The sequence below is a fragment of the Saimiri boliviensis genome, chromosome 16 (genome assembly GCF_048565385.1).
Source record: "Saimiri boliviensis isolate mSaiBol1 chromosome 16, mSaiBol1.pri, whole genome shotgun sequence".
NCBI classification, from domain to species: Eukaryota; Metazoa; Chordata; class Mammalia; order Primates; family Cebidae; genus Saimiri; species Saimiri boliviensis.
Genome location: NC_133464.1, coordinates 84,583,231 through 84,599,228, shown reverse-complemented (window position 1 = coordinate 84,599,228; position 15,998 = coordinate 84,583,231). Strand labels below are relative to the sequence as shown.

Genomic DNA, 15,998 nt, shown 5'->3' with positions numbered 1-15,998 from the left:
AAAAAAAAAAAAGAAAGAAAAGAAAAAAGAAAGCAGCAGCAGAATATCCTTATGCCTTCTAAGAAAACAAAGTCTTCTTAAATAAGACATAAAAACTATTAACTATAAAGATAAGCTTGATAAATTCAACAATATTAAAAGTAAAAACACATGCCATAAACTAAGATAAGACATATGCCTAAAAAAGGATTATTTCAACTACTAAGAATTCCTGAAAATCAGTAAGAAAAAGACAAATTTCCAAGTAGGAAAATGAGCATGAAACAAAATGACATCTGACAGAAAAAAAAAAAAAGAAAAACAAGCCAGGTGCAGTGGCACATGAGTGCAGTCCCAGCTACCTGGGTGGCTGAGGCAGGGGCTTAAACTCAGGAGTCTGAGGGGCCTGCCTGGGCAACCTAGCAAGACCCTACGTTTAAACAAGACAAAACAAAACAAAACAGAAAAAAAAAGAATTTTAAACCTTAAAAGTAACCAGAGACCATTGCTGCTAATTAAGACTATGATAGCATTTCATTTTATAACCACAAAATGGGCAAAATTAAAACTTTGGACAATATTAAAAGTCAGTGAGGATGTTGCATGATAGAAACCATTGCTGAGAGGAGTATAAATTAGTAGAAAGATTTTGAAAAACAATGTGGCATTATCTCCTAAACTTAAAGACATGAACACCTTACAAATCCAGCAGTTCCAATCTTGTACATGGATAGACAGCGGAAAGTATAAAAATGTTCACAGCAGTAGCACATGAGCTAGCAAAAACCTGGAAGAACCCGCGTGCCCCATGACAGGAGAATGAGTATATAAATGATGGAATATTATCTGGAATGGAAAAAAATGTACTGCAGCTACATGCAGCACAGATGAATCTTAGGCATAAAATGTTTTCTTTAAATCAAAGAAGATTATAAACAGCAAAATACCATTTTTGAAAAGTTCAAAAACAAAACTGAATACCACATTTCTTAGCAATAGACAATGAGGCAGAAAAATAATGAAGAACTGAGCACTGTGCTGCCCTCTGGGAGGCAAGACGGGCAGAGATGGGTTCAGAGAAGAGCATGTCCCACTGTTTTCCTTCTTAGGCTGGAGAATGGCTTCATAGCTGTTCCTTCTACAAATACTGTTTTGTCATATTAAATGTTAAATATAAAATAAGTTCATTACTTGGAGAGGCCGCTCTTTCTGCTCTAATCACTTATTGGAAGACTCTCCTGAACTGAAGTGAGCCTCACTGTACTTCCCTTCCACTATTCCTAGTAATACTGCTTTTTCCTGGAATGACTTTCTTCCTTTACTTGGTATCCTTCAAACAGTATGTGAAAGACTTGAGTTTTATTTCTCTAGTCTAAAAATGTCTTTTCTTAAACCCCTCCTAATGTGAAGTGTTTCCAATTTTACACTAAAGCAGCAGTTACCCCTCAGGATGGTTTGCAGTTCATCGGCATCACTGTAAAAGAGGGCCTCTGAAACTGATCAAACACAACGGGACTGGCAGCCCAGCTCCAGGCAATATGCTGAGGACAAGGGGCGCTGTGGGTAAAAATGAAGACAGTGGAAGTTTTGTAGGGGTGGGGGTGTTAGTTGGAAACTGAGAAATTGAGGACAAAAGGGAACAGAGGTAGCTACTGCAGAGCCGGGGAGAGGGTGGGCAACCAGGCATCTGGACTACTCAGGGACTGGGCTAAGTCCGTTTGGCCACATGTAGTCACATACCTGGGGAAAATTCAGTCTGAGAATGTGGGATGGGAAGAGAGCCTTAGAAATGCAAAGGAAAGGTAAGTATTGGACTTTTGCTCATTTTCAGAAATTCGCCTAAAACCTGATGTGAAGAAACTGCAAATCTAGGGCACAGAAAAGTAGATCCTGCCCTCATTAGGAATTGGGATCTGGGGACAGTCAAAGAAAGAAGATGAAAACCCTGGGTATCCAAATGATCTAGGCACTGGGGACAGCCTCGCTTCCCCACAGAGGCGGGTAGGGATGGGAATCACCTAAGTCCGTTTTGTGTTGCTGTAACAGAATATCTGAGACTGGGTAAATGATAAAGAACAGAGGCTTATGTAGCTTATGATTCTGTGGGCTAGGAATGTCAAGACTGGGCATATCTGGCAGCTTCTGGTGAGAGCCTTGTGCTGCCTCAAAGCATGGCAGAGAAATGGAAAGGGAACCCGGTGCATATGTAAAGGGCAAAATACAAGAGGCATCTCGCTTCGTAACCACCTGCTACTCTGTTCCCATGAGAACAAATCCATTCCAGAGAGAAATGATCCAGCTCCAGAGAGAGACATTATCCACCTGAAGGAGCTAGTCACATCTCAAATGCACCAGCTATCAATACCACTACATTGGGTACCAAGTCTTAACACATTAATGGAGGACACCATATTCTAACCACAGCAGAGGTCAAGGGGCAGGTATCAGACTGCACAGTGGAGGTGGTTAGCACTTTCAGTGTTGGGTATAGGGGCTTAGACGATTCTCTTTTCTTGAACCTAAGAACCCAATAATTGTAAAGAGCCCCTGTGATTTTATGACAGATTTGGGGAGAGAGCACACTATGCCACTGCTATAGCTTGAATATCTGTCCCCTCCAAAACTCATGTTGAAATTTAAGCCCCAATGGGGCAGTACTGAGAGATGACTGGGTCATGAGGGCTATGCCCTCATGAATGGATTAATTCATCCACTGATAATAATGGATTAAGGAATTATCATGGGAGTGGGACTCGTGGCTTTGTTAGAAGAGGAAGAGAAACGTGAGCTAGCATGTGAGCACACTCAGCCCCCTCGCCATGTGAGGCTCCGAGCCACCACAAGATTCTGCAGAGTCTCAGCGAGTAGGAGGGCGCTCATCAGATTCGGCCCCTTGACCTTGGACTTCTCAGCCTTCAAAACTGTAAAAAATAGATGTATAAATTACCCATTTTCAGGTATTGTGTTATAAAGAACACAGAACAGACTATAGCTATTAAATATAAATAGGCGACTAACAAGGGGATCCCACTTTCACAAAAATCAAAACATTAAAAAAAAAATGACACCTTAGAAAGGTTTAGCAAGGACAAGGATCATACTTCCAGAAGAATGAAGCCACCTATACATAATTCTGTGCTAATTTGGAGCAACAGCGAAGAAGTAAGGCTGAAGGTCAAAACCAACAAGCCCTGAGAAGAGAGACAAGGACCTTTGGGTCCTTAGGCACCACAGCTCTACCAATGTAGCCCACATTTGAAGATTTATGGGAAAACTGAATTAGACTATTGATCCATGTTAAGTTTATTACGTCCAAACACCTGACTGCAACCAAGTCTGTACTCCTTCCATACTGTGGTATTGATGTTAAGATTAATTTACAATAAATTCTACTTTAGCTTTGATGTTGTAGCTTGCCAAGACATTCTGAATCTTGAATGTGTACCTCTGGTATTTGTTATCTCTGACAGCTGTATGGTACTTGCAAATCTGATAAGCATACTTCTGATTGTTCCACCACAGGAATTCATTGGCTATGCTACGATACAGTTCTGATAAAATACTTGTAGGTGTTAATAAGTCACTGATGATCTATCTGAGAGCTCTCTGGAATATATTTCATAATGTTAAAGAAATCATTTCCTGAAATGCAGCAGGATAGGAAATTAAGCATAAACATGTAGCCCTGTTATTTCTTCCTTATGGGCTTAAATGTCATTTATTTACAAAGACTTGGATTTTGGGGAATTAACTTCTTATCCTTAAGGCTAGGACTGTCCTTAAAATTGAAAAAACAGAAAATAAACCTCTTTGGTGCCTTAATTAGTGACAAGAAGAGGCAAGCCCTTGTGAAGCTCAAAGCATTTACATGTCTCTTGCCTTTGGGCACAATTTCCATTCTCCATGGAATCACAAAATTATTTTAGATTCTTTAGAGACTATGTCTGTAAGTCCCTTAAGGGCACTGGACGCGTCTTCTGTGTCTGAAAATTGAATTAGTTCAAAGCAGCTTAGTTTTGAACTTTTCTTCCTATCTCATCTATCTCGGATTAGACTTGGGCTTACTCTTGTTTTCTTGCACGTAGCTCAACAATGCATCCTCTTACACAAGAATTTAGTAAGAATACAGGCACTGGGAAGCGCTCTCCTTGGGACCTTTTGTCACACTTGTAGATGCCAATAAAAAAAAAAAAATTGTATTTGTGTTGAATTTCCACTCCAGATTTAATAAAAAAAAAAAAAAAAAAAAAAGACTCCTGTGCAAGGCTCGGTCCTCCTGCGCAGTCACCCCGCGCGCCCTCCCACGCCCTCCTGGGAGCCCTGCCCCACACACTCTCACTCCGGCAGCGGCGCCCTCCGAAACCTCGGACCCCTCGGACTCGCGGAAACCCCTCGTAGGGATACTAGTGCTCCCCACGTCTCCCTCTGCCTGACCTTGGCGGAACCCCGGAAACGTGACGGCCTCTTCGCCGTCTCTTGCCTCCCACCCTGACCCCTCAACAGCCACGTAGTTGTCTGCGGGGGCGCTGGGGCGCCAGGGCTGAGGCCGCCCAGCAAGGGCAGTTGGAGAGGCTGTGCGGCCGGGACCGGGGGAGACCCGCTGCGCCCCGGAGGCGGGAGCCGGAGCCCCCGATCTCCAGGAAGCCTCTTGGGCTCTACCCTCACCCCCGGCAGTCTGCTTCCTCCCGGACACCAGGGTGATCTTCCGGAAGTAAAAACCTGATTCCCGCGTGAAAGTCTTTCCTGGGTTTCCCCTCCGTCAGGAATTCAAACTCCCATCCGTGCCCCGCAGCACCCAGCAGCAGCAGACCCGGCCCGTCTTTCCCTGTCCACCTCCTCCTGCGCCCTCGGCCCCCAGCTCCTGGCCAGGCCTCCCCAGCCGTCTAGACTAGAGGTTGCTCCTCGCAACGCAACGCCCCAGTCAGGCTCCGTCGCCGTGTCCCTAGGAATCAAAGGCCGCGGGGAATGGGATGTGGCCTGACTTCTTCTTGGCTGTTTCTCGGATGCCGAGAACGGAGACGGGTAAACAGTAAAACTCATGTCTTCGGACCGAAGGGTCTCTCTGTCCTCAGTATGTCCTCAAGAAATATTTTTTAGTGGAAGAGATGCGCACTGCTGAGAGCTGACTGGCGAATGCCCTTCTGTCTTCTTTCCCTTACTGCCTTCCGGCTGCACTTCTCCTCCTGCGCCCCCCCAGTTCCCCAGGCAGAGCTGGGGGCCTTCCCTCGTGGCCCTGCCTGTGCACTTGGCTCTGCTCCAAGGCACCTCCGCAGGGAGCAATCAATTAACTTCTAATCATTTCCAGCTCCCAAAATACCTGGCCCTAGATGGATTATACTATCACATGGTAGGGTATGCCAGTCTGTTATCGGCGGAGTCTACATAATTCCCAGACAGTTCTTTGTAAGTTAATGGATGGGAAGTTAATTGGATCACAAATTTCCCACCTTAATAACTGAAATAGATTAGGCTGAAGAGTTACTCAGATTAGTTATCCAGAATATCATTCATCTTTTTTTTTTTTTTTTTTTTTTTTTTTTTTTTTTGGAAACAGAATCTCTCTCTCTTGCCCAGGCTGGAGTGCAGTGGCACAATCTTAGCTCACTGCAATCTCTGCCTCCCAGGTTCCAGGTTCCAGTGATTCTCCTGCATCAGCCTCCTGAGTAGCTGGGACTACGGGCATGCACCATTACACCCAGCTAGCTTTTGTATTTTTAGTAGAGGCAGCGTTTTGCCATGTTGCCCAGGCTTGTCTCGAACTCCCAAGCTCAAGCGATCCACCTGCCTCAGCCTCCCAAAATGCTGGGATTACAGACATGAGCCACCATGCCAGAAGATCACTGATTATTCTACAGTTGACAATAACAGATAAAATCAAGTTTTTAAAAAATCACCAAATAATATTACACATCTGGAGACATAATCAGACCAAGAGTCACGAATAAAGGTGGTTAAGGTCCTTCTGTTTCTAATCCTATTCATCCCCTCATTTAATTTCTTTTAGTGCTTTTCTTTGTGTACGAAACAAGATTCTAAGTGCTAAGGATTCAAAGATGAATACAATTTACATTTGTACCAGGGAGTACATACAGTCTGAGGGGGAAAAAACATCACCTCACATAATGCAGTTCTAATATAATCAGAATTCTGAGGGAGGGGGAAGAACACATCTTCCAATGTACATGTGGACAGTAAACAGCACAATGTTGACAACTTATGGCTAACTTTGTACAAGGTATCTCACATTTTAATTTAAAAATCTTTAATATTATAATGCATCATTGAAATCTAAGCCTTAAAATTAAGCAATTTTCAGATTAAGCATCACAGAGATGCTAATCATGCTGGCAAAATAAGGCGCTCAGCTCATTTTATGAGACACCATAAAAACTCAGACCAGCAGAATAAATATTCAGAAGCAAAGGCTTTTTAGAAGTGAGACAGGCTTGAATGCCTATTCTAACACAAAGCTTGTTTCTTCATCTGGAAAATGGGGATAAAGTGCTTTCCTTATGGGATGGTTATGAGGACTACATGGTAGATTACCAGGCATATATTAAAGGATAGCTATTTTTCAACACGTGACTATATGCTAGGACTATGATTCTATAGTTTGGAAAAAAAAAGATAGGGAATCAGGAAAAAAAAGAAACAATAAAAGGTTTGTTAACTAACGGAGGGTGAGTTCTGAAAAAGTAAGAAGAGTTCAGCTTATCCGGGATGTCACAAATGCCAACCATTACAACTCAAAGGACAATATGACAATATTACTGTTCCTACCTGCCCAGTCTGATAATGTCTGGCGAACTGGTTAACTACTCGATAATCATTTGCAAAGTACTCCATCAGAATAGAAGGAACCTCAGCAAAATCAGTAGGGCACCTGGTCCCTAAAACAAGGAAAAAAAAAAAAAGTTGGCATGAATCAAATCAATATATTTATCTTACTTTTTATGTACCCTTTAAACTTTTATTTGTACTTCTGATGAACTATGATAAGCTTTAATTCATTAAATCAATATTTTGCTTCTATAAAATTATTGTACATATTTGCAGAAAAGTTTATTATAATCCTATACATTTTCCTTTATATCAAAAGTAAAACAAAATATTTGCACAGCTGCTAAAACACCTTATAAAGTAATGGCTCACACCTTTTACAAACAAACCTGTCTTCAGCTATGCTGGCTATACATGAAACACAAATTAAAACATTTCTAATATTAATATAGCATTTGTATTTAATTCACTAAATTCCATTACCTAATGCTTTTATCCTTCCTTTGTTTTACAAGTACTTTATTTTATCCATTTATTGCTTTTCGTAACAAAGTCAATTCTCAGTGAGGAAAAGCAGTATTTTAAACTCAAAATTACTTAAAGCAGCAAATCCTGTAAGAAATTTTGACAACATTTAATGATTCTGTTCAGCCCACCTAAAGTCTTTTCACTACCTTCTCCTTGTCCAAAGCACTGTGTGTACAGTTAGTTAATAAATGCTGGATGCCAACAATTTACTAGTGGCCTAATGCTGGCCATATGTGACAGTGAGCTTAAGACTTAAGGATAAAACAACGAAGAGGAAAAGTCTATAATATCCTAAAATATGGCCACATAACAGCATAAAAAACCGCAAAGCAGAACTATGATTTCACACGGGGAAAGTATATGAAAAATTAATAGGACTTCACCTTACTTTTTTAAGCATGATTTACTTTGTTTTCTGATTTTGGATACAAAGAGATACTATTCCTTCACTTACTTATCAACTCTGTGGTAGGTATTAAGGAGATCCCTTTTTGTTCACACACACATAGCCACAAGCTTAAATTCAATATAAAACACTGTCAAATGTAAAAAGGAACAAACGTGAAAGGTAGACAGGTGAGATTCTTCCCTGGTGGAAGCTGTTAGCAAGGATGAGAAAAGCGCAGCAGGATCAGGCTGCACAACCATGGGGAGGGCGGGATGAGGCATCTCAGATAGCGACCACAGGGCATGGTGAAATGGCCGCACTTTCCAAGTGAAAAGCCCCTTTCCCAGTTTAAAAGAAAACCTATGTTTGTATAGGAGTGCGGTAAATAAAAGCCCTCCTCAGGGCTCACCAGTGACGTGTTGGTAGCGAGTTCGTCCCAGCATCGAATGCATGGCATGTCCCATTTCATGGAAAAGATTTTCCATCATGCCAGGAGTCAGCAACGTTGGAGAACTCTTTGAGGAACGGGGAAGATTCAGCATAAGAACTACAACTGGGAGTTGATAGTCTCCATCTTCCTTTAATCTGCCTCCACGGATTGTGAAATGGCAATCCTTTAAGAATCGGAAAACAGAAAAGAAGACAGTATTTGGCAATCTAAAGAGGGTGACAGTTTCGATGAATATGAAATTTCACCAAAATGTGTGAGAACAAACTTTAACTTGATTCTATTCTTATTCTTTATTTATATACATATATACACCTTATTCTTATCCTTCACAACAACCCTATGCAGGTTATCTCACTTTTCAGATGAGAAAACCAAAACTAGTCTCAGAAATATTAAGTAACATGTCCAAGGATGCCTAGCTAGAATTGCCACACCCTGGCTCTGATCCCAGGCTGACTATCAGGAGCCAGGCCTCCTAATCACTAGAGGTGCGTCTCCACTACCCACCCATTTAAGCAAAGAGGAAGGACACCGACCTCAGAGTCTGGTGACCTGCACCCTGTTGCAACCTTTCACGTCTACTGGCCAAATCATCTTGGAAAATGATTTGCCTCTGCAAGCCTCATCTCTAGAATGCTTCCTTGTCAAATCCCACAGTGGCTGTCCAGATTTCACAGGCTCACATCTGTTAAAAATCTGTGCTTTGGAAATTGTGAATCACTATTCAAATATAAGGGACATTATTTCTGTTATAACTTATAACCTAAACTCTTGACATTTCCCATCAAGCTGCATGAAATGGCTAAAGCTGACTGGCTGTCAAAGTTGGCCCACAGCTAAAGGAAAGGAGATGAGCTGCCTCAAGTCTTCCACTTAAGGAAGGTAAGGTGCTTGGTAAGGATTCCACATGGAGTGTCTTCTGCAGTTTTAGACTTGTCAGGTATGGAAAAGAGTTAAAAGATGGGGATCTACTCAGAATGTATGCCTTCAAATCCTAGCACTTCCAGCCAAGTAACTTAACCTCTCTGGCCTCAGTTTCCTCATAATGTGAGAACCTAGTCAAAAGATGGAGGTGAACATTAAAAGGCTGATGTGTATAAAGGACTTAGTGTACTGGTTGGCACAAATAAGGATTCATTATACGTCAGCTGTCATTTATTAGTACTATAATTAATACCATGACCCAGATAAAAGTGACAAACGTAGACTGATGTAATTATTTCCATAAACTTTTTAATTTTAAAATTCTATCTTAATTTCAAATGTATATATTTGGTAACCATCATTAATAACTTTTAAATATCATGGAATTTAAAAAATAATACAAAGTTCATGTTAATACATATGAACTGCTGATGAGTTCTAGAGAGACCAGTTTGTAAAGAAAGGATCACCTGATGCGGTTTGTCTGCTCGCTGAAAAAAATCACAGTAAATGTACCCCAACAATCCTTCAGATTCATGAACGACAGCCTAGAAAAAAAAAAAAAATTAAATTTAGTGGTACATGAGGCCATCCAGTACTCTAAAAGTAGGACCATATCCCTAACACAAGAATCCGTGCATTAAACATCTACAGCCACACATATAGACATCATTAATGTAAATTTTAATTACATTCTACATCCCACATTATCTCAAGGTAGATTCTCTTTCCCCCCAATCCTCTTCTGCTCCATCTCTCGAATCATTTTGGTTTGAGGATTCTGTGTCCAGGAGAGGAAATCCTCCTCATAAGGGCATTTTGTCCTGAATGCCTAGCCTCTCCAATACCTTCACCAACCACCCACAAGAGTTGGGAAGAAGTGCTGGCTGAACATTTTAGCAGCAAAATTATTTTTTCCTTCAAATCCTAGAATTTCATGATATATGCCCAAGCAAATTATAACCCTTGAATTTGCAAAGGCCACAATGGAGCTCCCAGCTTGAGTTCAAAGTCTTCCCGTCTCCGAGAGGCATAGCTTACGGGAGACTCAACTGCTACTCTCCATCTTGCCTTCTTTGTCCTTTCAGAATTTAAGGATTCTACCAAAGAGAACCCCAATTTGGGCTTTAAAATTACTTGCAAGTATATATTCATTGTTCATCTAACATCTATTAAGGACCTACTTGGTGCCAGGAACTGTTGAAGACACTTGGGATACAGAAGTGAACAGTGCTGGCCCTCGGTGGAGTGCAGACTCTGCAGTTCTGGGGAAACCTCTTAATCACCTGTATTTTGTCCTTTCAGTTCCCTCTTACAAGTTTTCCTTTTTATTATATCCCTGCATTTTATCAACCTCTACCTTTTTTGAAAGTTTATAATACAAACAGAGACTGAGGTAAATCGATGCAGTGATGAACGTCTTCCCACCCCAACTCCCCTTTCAATCCCACCACCATACCTACTCTACACTCACGAGACATGGCTGAGAGACAAGGAGATTGTTTGTATTTCTTAAAATATAGTGAAGAAAGCACAGTGTGGTAAGCATGCTAGCAAAAATCAAACAACAAAACAATACCACGCCTTAGTGACTAACACACAGGTCAACAAAGCCTCAAATCCTATGGGGAAACATTTTAAATATTCACACCTCAAATAAAGCAGGCCCTCACAGGAGAAGGATGATTGCTAGGCTTGAAGTTATTGTCAAAGAAGTTAAATAAATCAGAACACAGGACATAAATCAATATCTGATGCAAACACAAGCCCCTACAACATGGGATGGGGGTTGGAAAGAAAAAAGGTCTCTCATGTAACGGATTTGAGAATTAACCAAACAGAACACACAGCACTGAGGTACATACAAAGTAATGAATAATTTTTCTGTAACTAGAATTTGTGAATATATGAAGGTGCTTATATATTCAACCTTCTATCAAGTTCCTAAAAAACTTTGTCTTTTTTTCTTTTATTTTTAGACAGAGTCTTGCTCTGTTGCCAGCAACAATCCCGGCTCACTGCAACCTCTGCCTCCTGGGTTCAAGCGATTCTCCTGCCTCAGCTTCCCAAGTAGCTGGGACTATAGGTGTGTGCTACAACGCTCAGCTAATTTCTGTATTTTTAGGAGAGACGGGGTTTCACCATATTGGCCAAGATAGTCTTGATCTGTTGACCTCGTGATCCGCCCGCCTCAGCCTCCCAAAGGGCTGGGATTATAGGCGTGAGCCAGCATGCCCTGCCCTAAAAAACTTTCTTAAGAGAACTCTGCTGTTTTATGTTTAGATACTTTATACGGTGTCCTAAATCAGAAGTGCAATTTAGATTTCTTTGTGACGCAGAAATAAGGCAGGGGACACAATCAGGGCAAGGTTGATGTAAAGATGAAACTGCTGTTGACTCAACTCCCACACTGCAAGGCTAATGCATGCAGCTGTAGGCTGAGCGGGAGCTCACCAGTTTTCGGACATCTTCACTCCACACCTCTCCTTTTGCAGGCTGCTCTGCATATAACGAAATCCCCAACAGTCTGTTAAGCAAAATATTCAGGCCTTCCATGCATGCTCCAAGAGAGAAAAATGGGCAGTATAGGCTGGGCTCAATATTATACCTATGAGAAGGAAGAGAGGTTCAACAGCATCTTTGTTTGTTTCAATTTCTGAAGGTAAATTCAATCAACTTTTCATTTAACACTTAAGATCAATGGAGCTAAAGAAGGATCCAAACATAAAAGCGTATTTTTATCATTTGAGGGATTTTCAGACACAGTTTTCTTCAGAACGACAGTCTGATTATTATGAGTGTTAGCAGTAAGTCAGTTATTAAGGTAAATAATCATTCCCTAATCTTTGTCGCTTCCACATTATTTACTCTTTCACGAACCCAATTAATCACTGTCTCAACTGCTCACTGTATACATTTCTTATACAAATTTATATGCAAAATACGATGTTTCAGTTATAATGGTAACTCTCATTTGATGAGTTACACTCTAGAAACTTGTGACTTATATAAATATTAAATGAATACAAATCATGAGGCACAGTAACTGAATTTAAAGTTCTCATCCAGTAAAATATTCACTTATGAAAAAAATGCCTGGAATATAAATAATCAGATCTTAATTTATGTTTTACAGTTATATATCTTAAATTAAGGACAACGTAACTGGTAAGGCGAATTATTCTTCACCCAAAAATAATTTTATGTCCTACATATTCCAACATAAATCAAAGCAAATCCAAAATACGTGATTTGAATGTTTAGATTTGCGTCATTAAGTCAAGCCAAAATGTATAACCATAGCCAAAAATAATGGCTCTAGAATATTGTAGGTGCTCATTACACTTCTACCTTTAGGGATTACCAAAATATACATTTTTTTCAATTGACTTTGTGATTCTAGAATTCCACAACACTTTGTTCCACAAAATAAAGAGTTCCCACAAATTTATATATAAAATATATACAAACTTATATTCACCACTAAATGAATGAGTTTAGTAAGTGAACATAAACTGCACAACAAATGAGATTTTGGCTATGGACATCCAAAAATTCACACCTTAATTTCTGACTAATTTTTCGTTAAACAGAAATCTCAGTGTTGGAAGAGACGTTCATGATCCAGTGCCCTCCCTCCCTGGTTTGTTCACTCAAGCATACAGTCAGCAAACCTGCAGCGTGCTGGAGGAGGGGAACGAAGAGCCTTTGTGTCTAGGCAGCTGGCACTAAAGGAGGCAGAGATGTGAACAAACTACACTGTGACCCAGGCTTGGGGCAATGGGCACACCGGTGGTGCTCAACAGGCAGCGCTGAAGGATGAATGACTGAGCACCGCACAATGAGAGGGCAAAGGAGGGCCTGATTACTATACTTGTGGAATGCAGAGTAGCACCAGGGAGCGCGTCTCAGGCAGGAATTAAGAAACAATCCCAGCACTCTGGGAGGCCGAGGCGGGTGGATCAAGAGGTCAGGAGTTCAAGAACAGCCTGGCCAACATGGTGACACCCCATCTCTACTAAAAATACAAAAATTAGCCAGGGGTGGTGGCAAGTGCCTATAATTCCAGCTACTTGGGAGGCTGAGGCACGAGAATTGCTTGAACCCAGGAGGCGGAGGGCTTGCAGTGAGCTGAGATTGCACTCCAGCCTGGGTGACAGGGTGAGTCTCCGTCTCAAAACAAACCAAAAAAATAAAATAAAATAAAGAAAAGAAAAAGGAATCCAACTTTGCAAGGCAGGGCTGGGAAAATGGGAATCGTAATAGGAATTCTGGGCAGAAGCAACAGTGCAACTAACGTATGATGATATCAATCAGCCTGGTAACTTCTAGAAAGGATGTGGTTAAAGATGAAGCAGTTTTCAAAGCAGGAATAAATGGAGAAAGAATCGGAGTGGAGTCTAGAAAAGGCAGGCAGCAGTCAGAAAACAGAGGGCCTCGTCCACCAAGCCGAGGAACTAGAACCATACGACATAGGCCATGGCCTCTAAGCTTCCTCATCAACGTACAGTAAAATAACTTTTGAGTATTCAACCTTCTACAAGTGCATTTATAAAGTATGTGCATGTTGTATTTTATTACATTGCAGAAAGAAAACATTTCTATAAGTTGAGATAAAGAAAAATAAATATACACAGAATTTCTAATATTTTATGACTACACTCTCGATGAATTGCTTACAGATGCCATGTGGGAGACAGCTTCTGTAGGCCCCAGCGGAGAAGTCGTGTTTTCTGGAACACTGCACAGTGGACAGCGTGGAGGGTGGCATGCACGAGGCAGGGAGGGCGGACAGAAGGACGGACTTCCAGGCTCCAGAGGGCAAACTCTGACAGAGGGCAGTGGGGTCAGGGGTGAATGTGTTTTTCCTTTGAGATGTAAACATCTCAGGACTGTGTGAGTGATTGGATGTGGAGGGTGATGAGAAAGACAGAACAGTCTAGAATAACACTCAGGTTTCTGGCTTGGACAAGTAAGTGGATGGCAGTCACTGTATCAGCACAATGAACACAAAAAAAGGAAGAGGGGACTCTGGATGTGTTTGTGAAAGGAGAGAGGAGGTAAGGTGCAATGATGGGAGGGTGGAGGGAGAATAAGAAACAAACTCTGTTTTGGAGACACCAACTGTGAAGAGCCCCTGATATGTCGGACGCTCAGGACACCAAAACTGATGAGACCAAGGAGATTTCACTGTCTAGGTGTTAGAGCCGGAGAGGGAGACACGGCCCTTAGGGGAGAGCAGCGTAGGCTGAGAGGAGGGTAAAGGGCAGACCCCTGAACTTCCAGAGCGGGGCGAGGGAAGGAAGACAGAGGACAGTTCAGAGCTACTGAAGAGCTGAGAGAAAGGAGAACCATGGAAAGAAGGGAGAAAAGAAATGATAAAAGGAAGTAGTCCAGGCTCGAGGGTTCCACTCCTGCACGTGAAGAACCTGAAAGTCACCACTCCACCCTAACAAGCAGGAAGCTGAACAAACTGAAAATCAAGAATCTTGTTAGATTCAGCAGAGAATCGAGGCCGCAGAGCAAACTACTGCTCCTCAAACAGGAAAGGCAGGCAGGCAGACACAGAGAATCACAACTTACCAGAGCAGAAACCTCCCACAGAAACTACCACCAAGGCAAGAAAGTTTAAACTGTGATTGGCAAATTGCTGAAGGCTGGGAGCGGGCAGGTTTGAGAGTTAAAAGCTTCAGGGGTGCCCAGTCTTACAGGGAATCCCACCCTTTTATGAGTTTCACCTTCAGAAGTCCTACAACAAGTTTTCATCATTAAGATCAATAAAAATACTCTCATGTTTCCATCAAGAAGGGAAAAATAACCATTTTGATTTCCGCCAAAGCATTCCGTTCTTCTTAATAAGATCCTCAGAAGAAACTTTACCAAAGCCTGACCAGCCTGTGGGAAGGGAAACACCAACCCAAGCCCCCTCTAGTGTTACATCTCACCTAAGAATGGAGAAGCACTTGTGAAGGCCACAGCCCAGGGACTGAGATCTGATCACGGGGTTACAGAACGCAACCCCTCTCTCCACACTCTACCACACCATCAATAATGCTCCTGTATAACAACAGGAAATACAACTGAAAGAACTGCACCATTCAGATCCGATTTAAGAAGTAAAATACAAAACATTAGCTGGGCATGGTGGCGCGTGCCTGTAATCCCAGCTACTCGGGAGGCTGAGGCAGGAGAATTGCCTGAACCCAGGAGGCGGAGGTTGCGGTGAGCCGAGATCGCGCCATTGCACTCCAGCCTGGGTAACAAGAGCGAAACTCCGTCTCAAAAAAAAAGAAGTTTCTAGGGCAACTTAAAGACAAGAGAGGAGACATAAACAAGAGACACTACACAAAAATTTAGCCTTTGACACCGCAGCTACTGCAGTAATACAGCCTAATCCCTAGAAAAACATAAAACTTCCCACTGAAGACCTATTTACTGCAATTCCTTTTACCTAATGAGTACATCATGTCTAGGTTTTAACAAAAAAATCCAAGGCACGTTAAAAGACAAAAACAACACACAGTTTGAAGAGACAGTAAGTGCCAGAACCAGACTCAGATGTGGCAGAGATGCTGGAATTTCAGACTGTCAATTTAAAACAACTATAGTTAATATGCTAAGTGCTCCGGAGGGGAAGAGTGGACAACATTCAAGCACAGATATGTAATGTACACAGAAAGATGGAAACTTCAGAAAGGATCAAGAGAAAATGCTAGAAATCAAACACACTGCAATGAAAATGAAGAAGGCCTCTGACAGGCACATCAGTAGACTGGACACAACTGAGGTAAGAATCAGGGAGCTTGAAGAAATGTCAATAGAAACTTCCAGAACTAAAATGCAGAGAGAAAAAGAATGAAAAATACAGAAGAGATCATCCAGTAATTGCAGGACAATTACAAAAGTGTAATGTACACATAATGGGAATACCAGAGAGAGAAGAAAGAA

At 41.7% G+C, this 15,998-nt stretch overlaps 1 protein-coding gene across 2 annotated transcripts in view; it reads right to left on the bottom strand.

The window, feature by feature from the left end:
- Nucleotides 1–15,998, bottom strand: part of MIPEP (mitochondrial intermediate peptidase) — a 158,378-nt gene that overhangs the window by 89,223 nt on the left and 53,157 nt on the right. For both annotated transcript variants that reach the window (XM_003919753.2, XM_010335180.2), the window contains exons 11-14: nt 11,505–11,658; nt 9,521–9,598; nt 8,085–8,289; nt 6,760–6,869 (exon numbers count right to left, since the gene is read on the bottom strand). In XM_003919753.2, coding sequence (XP_003919802.1) covers nt 6,760–6,869; nt 8,085–8,289; nt 9,521–9,598; nt 11,505–11,658 — 547 coding nt within the window. The remainder of the gene's footprint in view (nt 1–6,759; nt 6,870–8,084; nt 8,290–9,520; nt 9,599–11,504; nt 11,659–15,998) is intronic.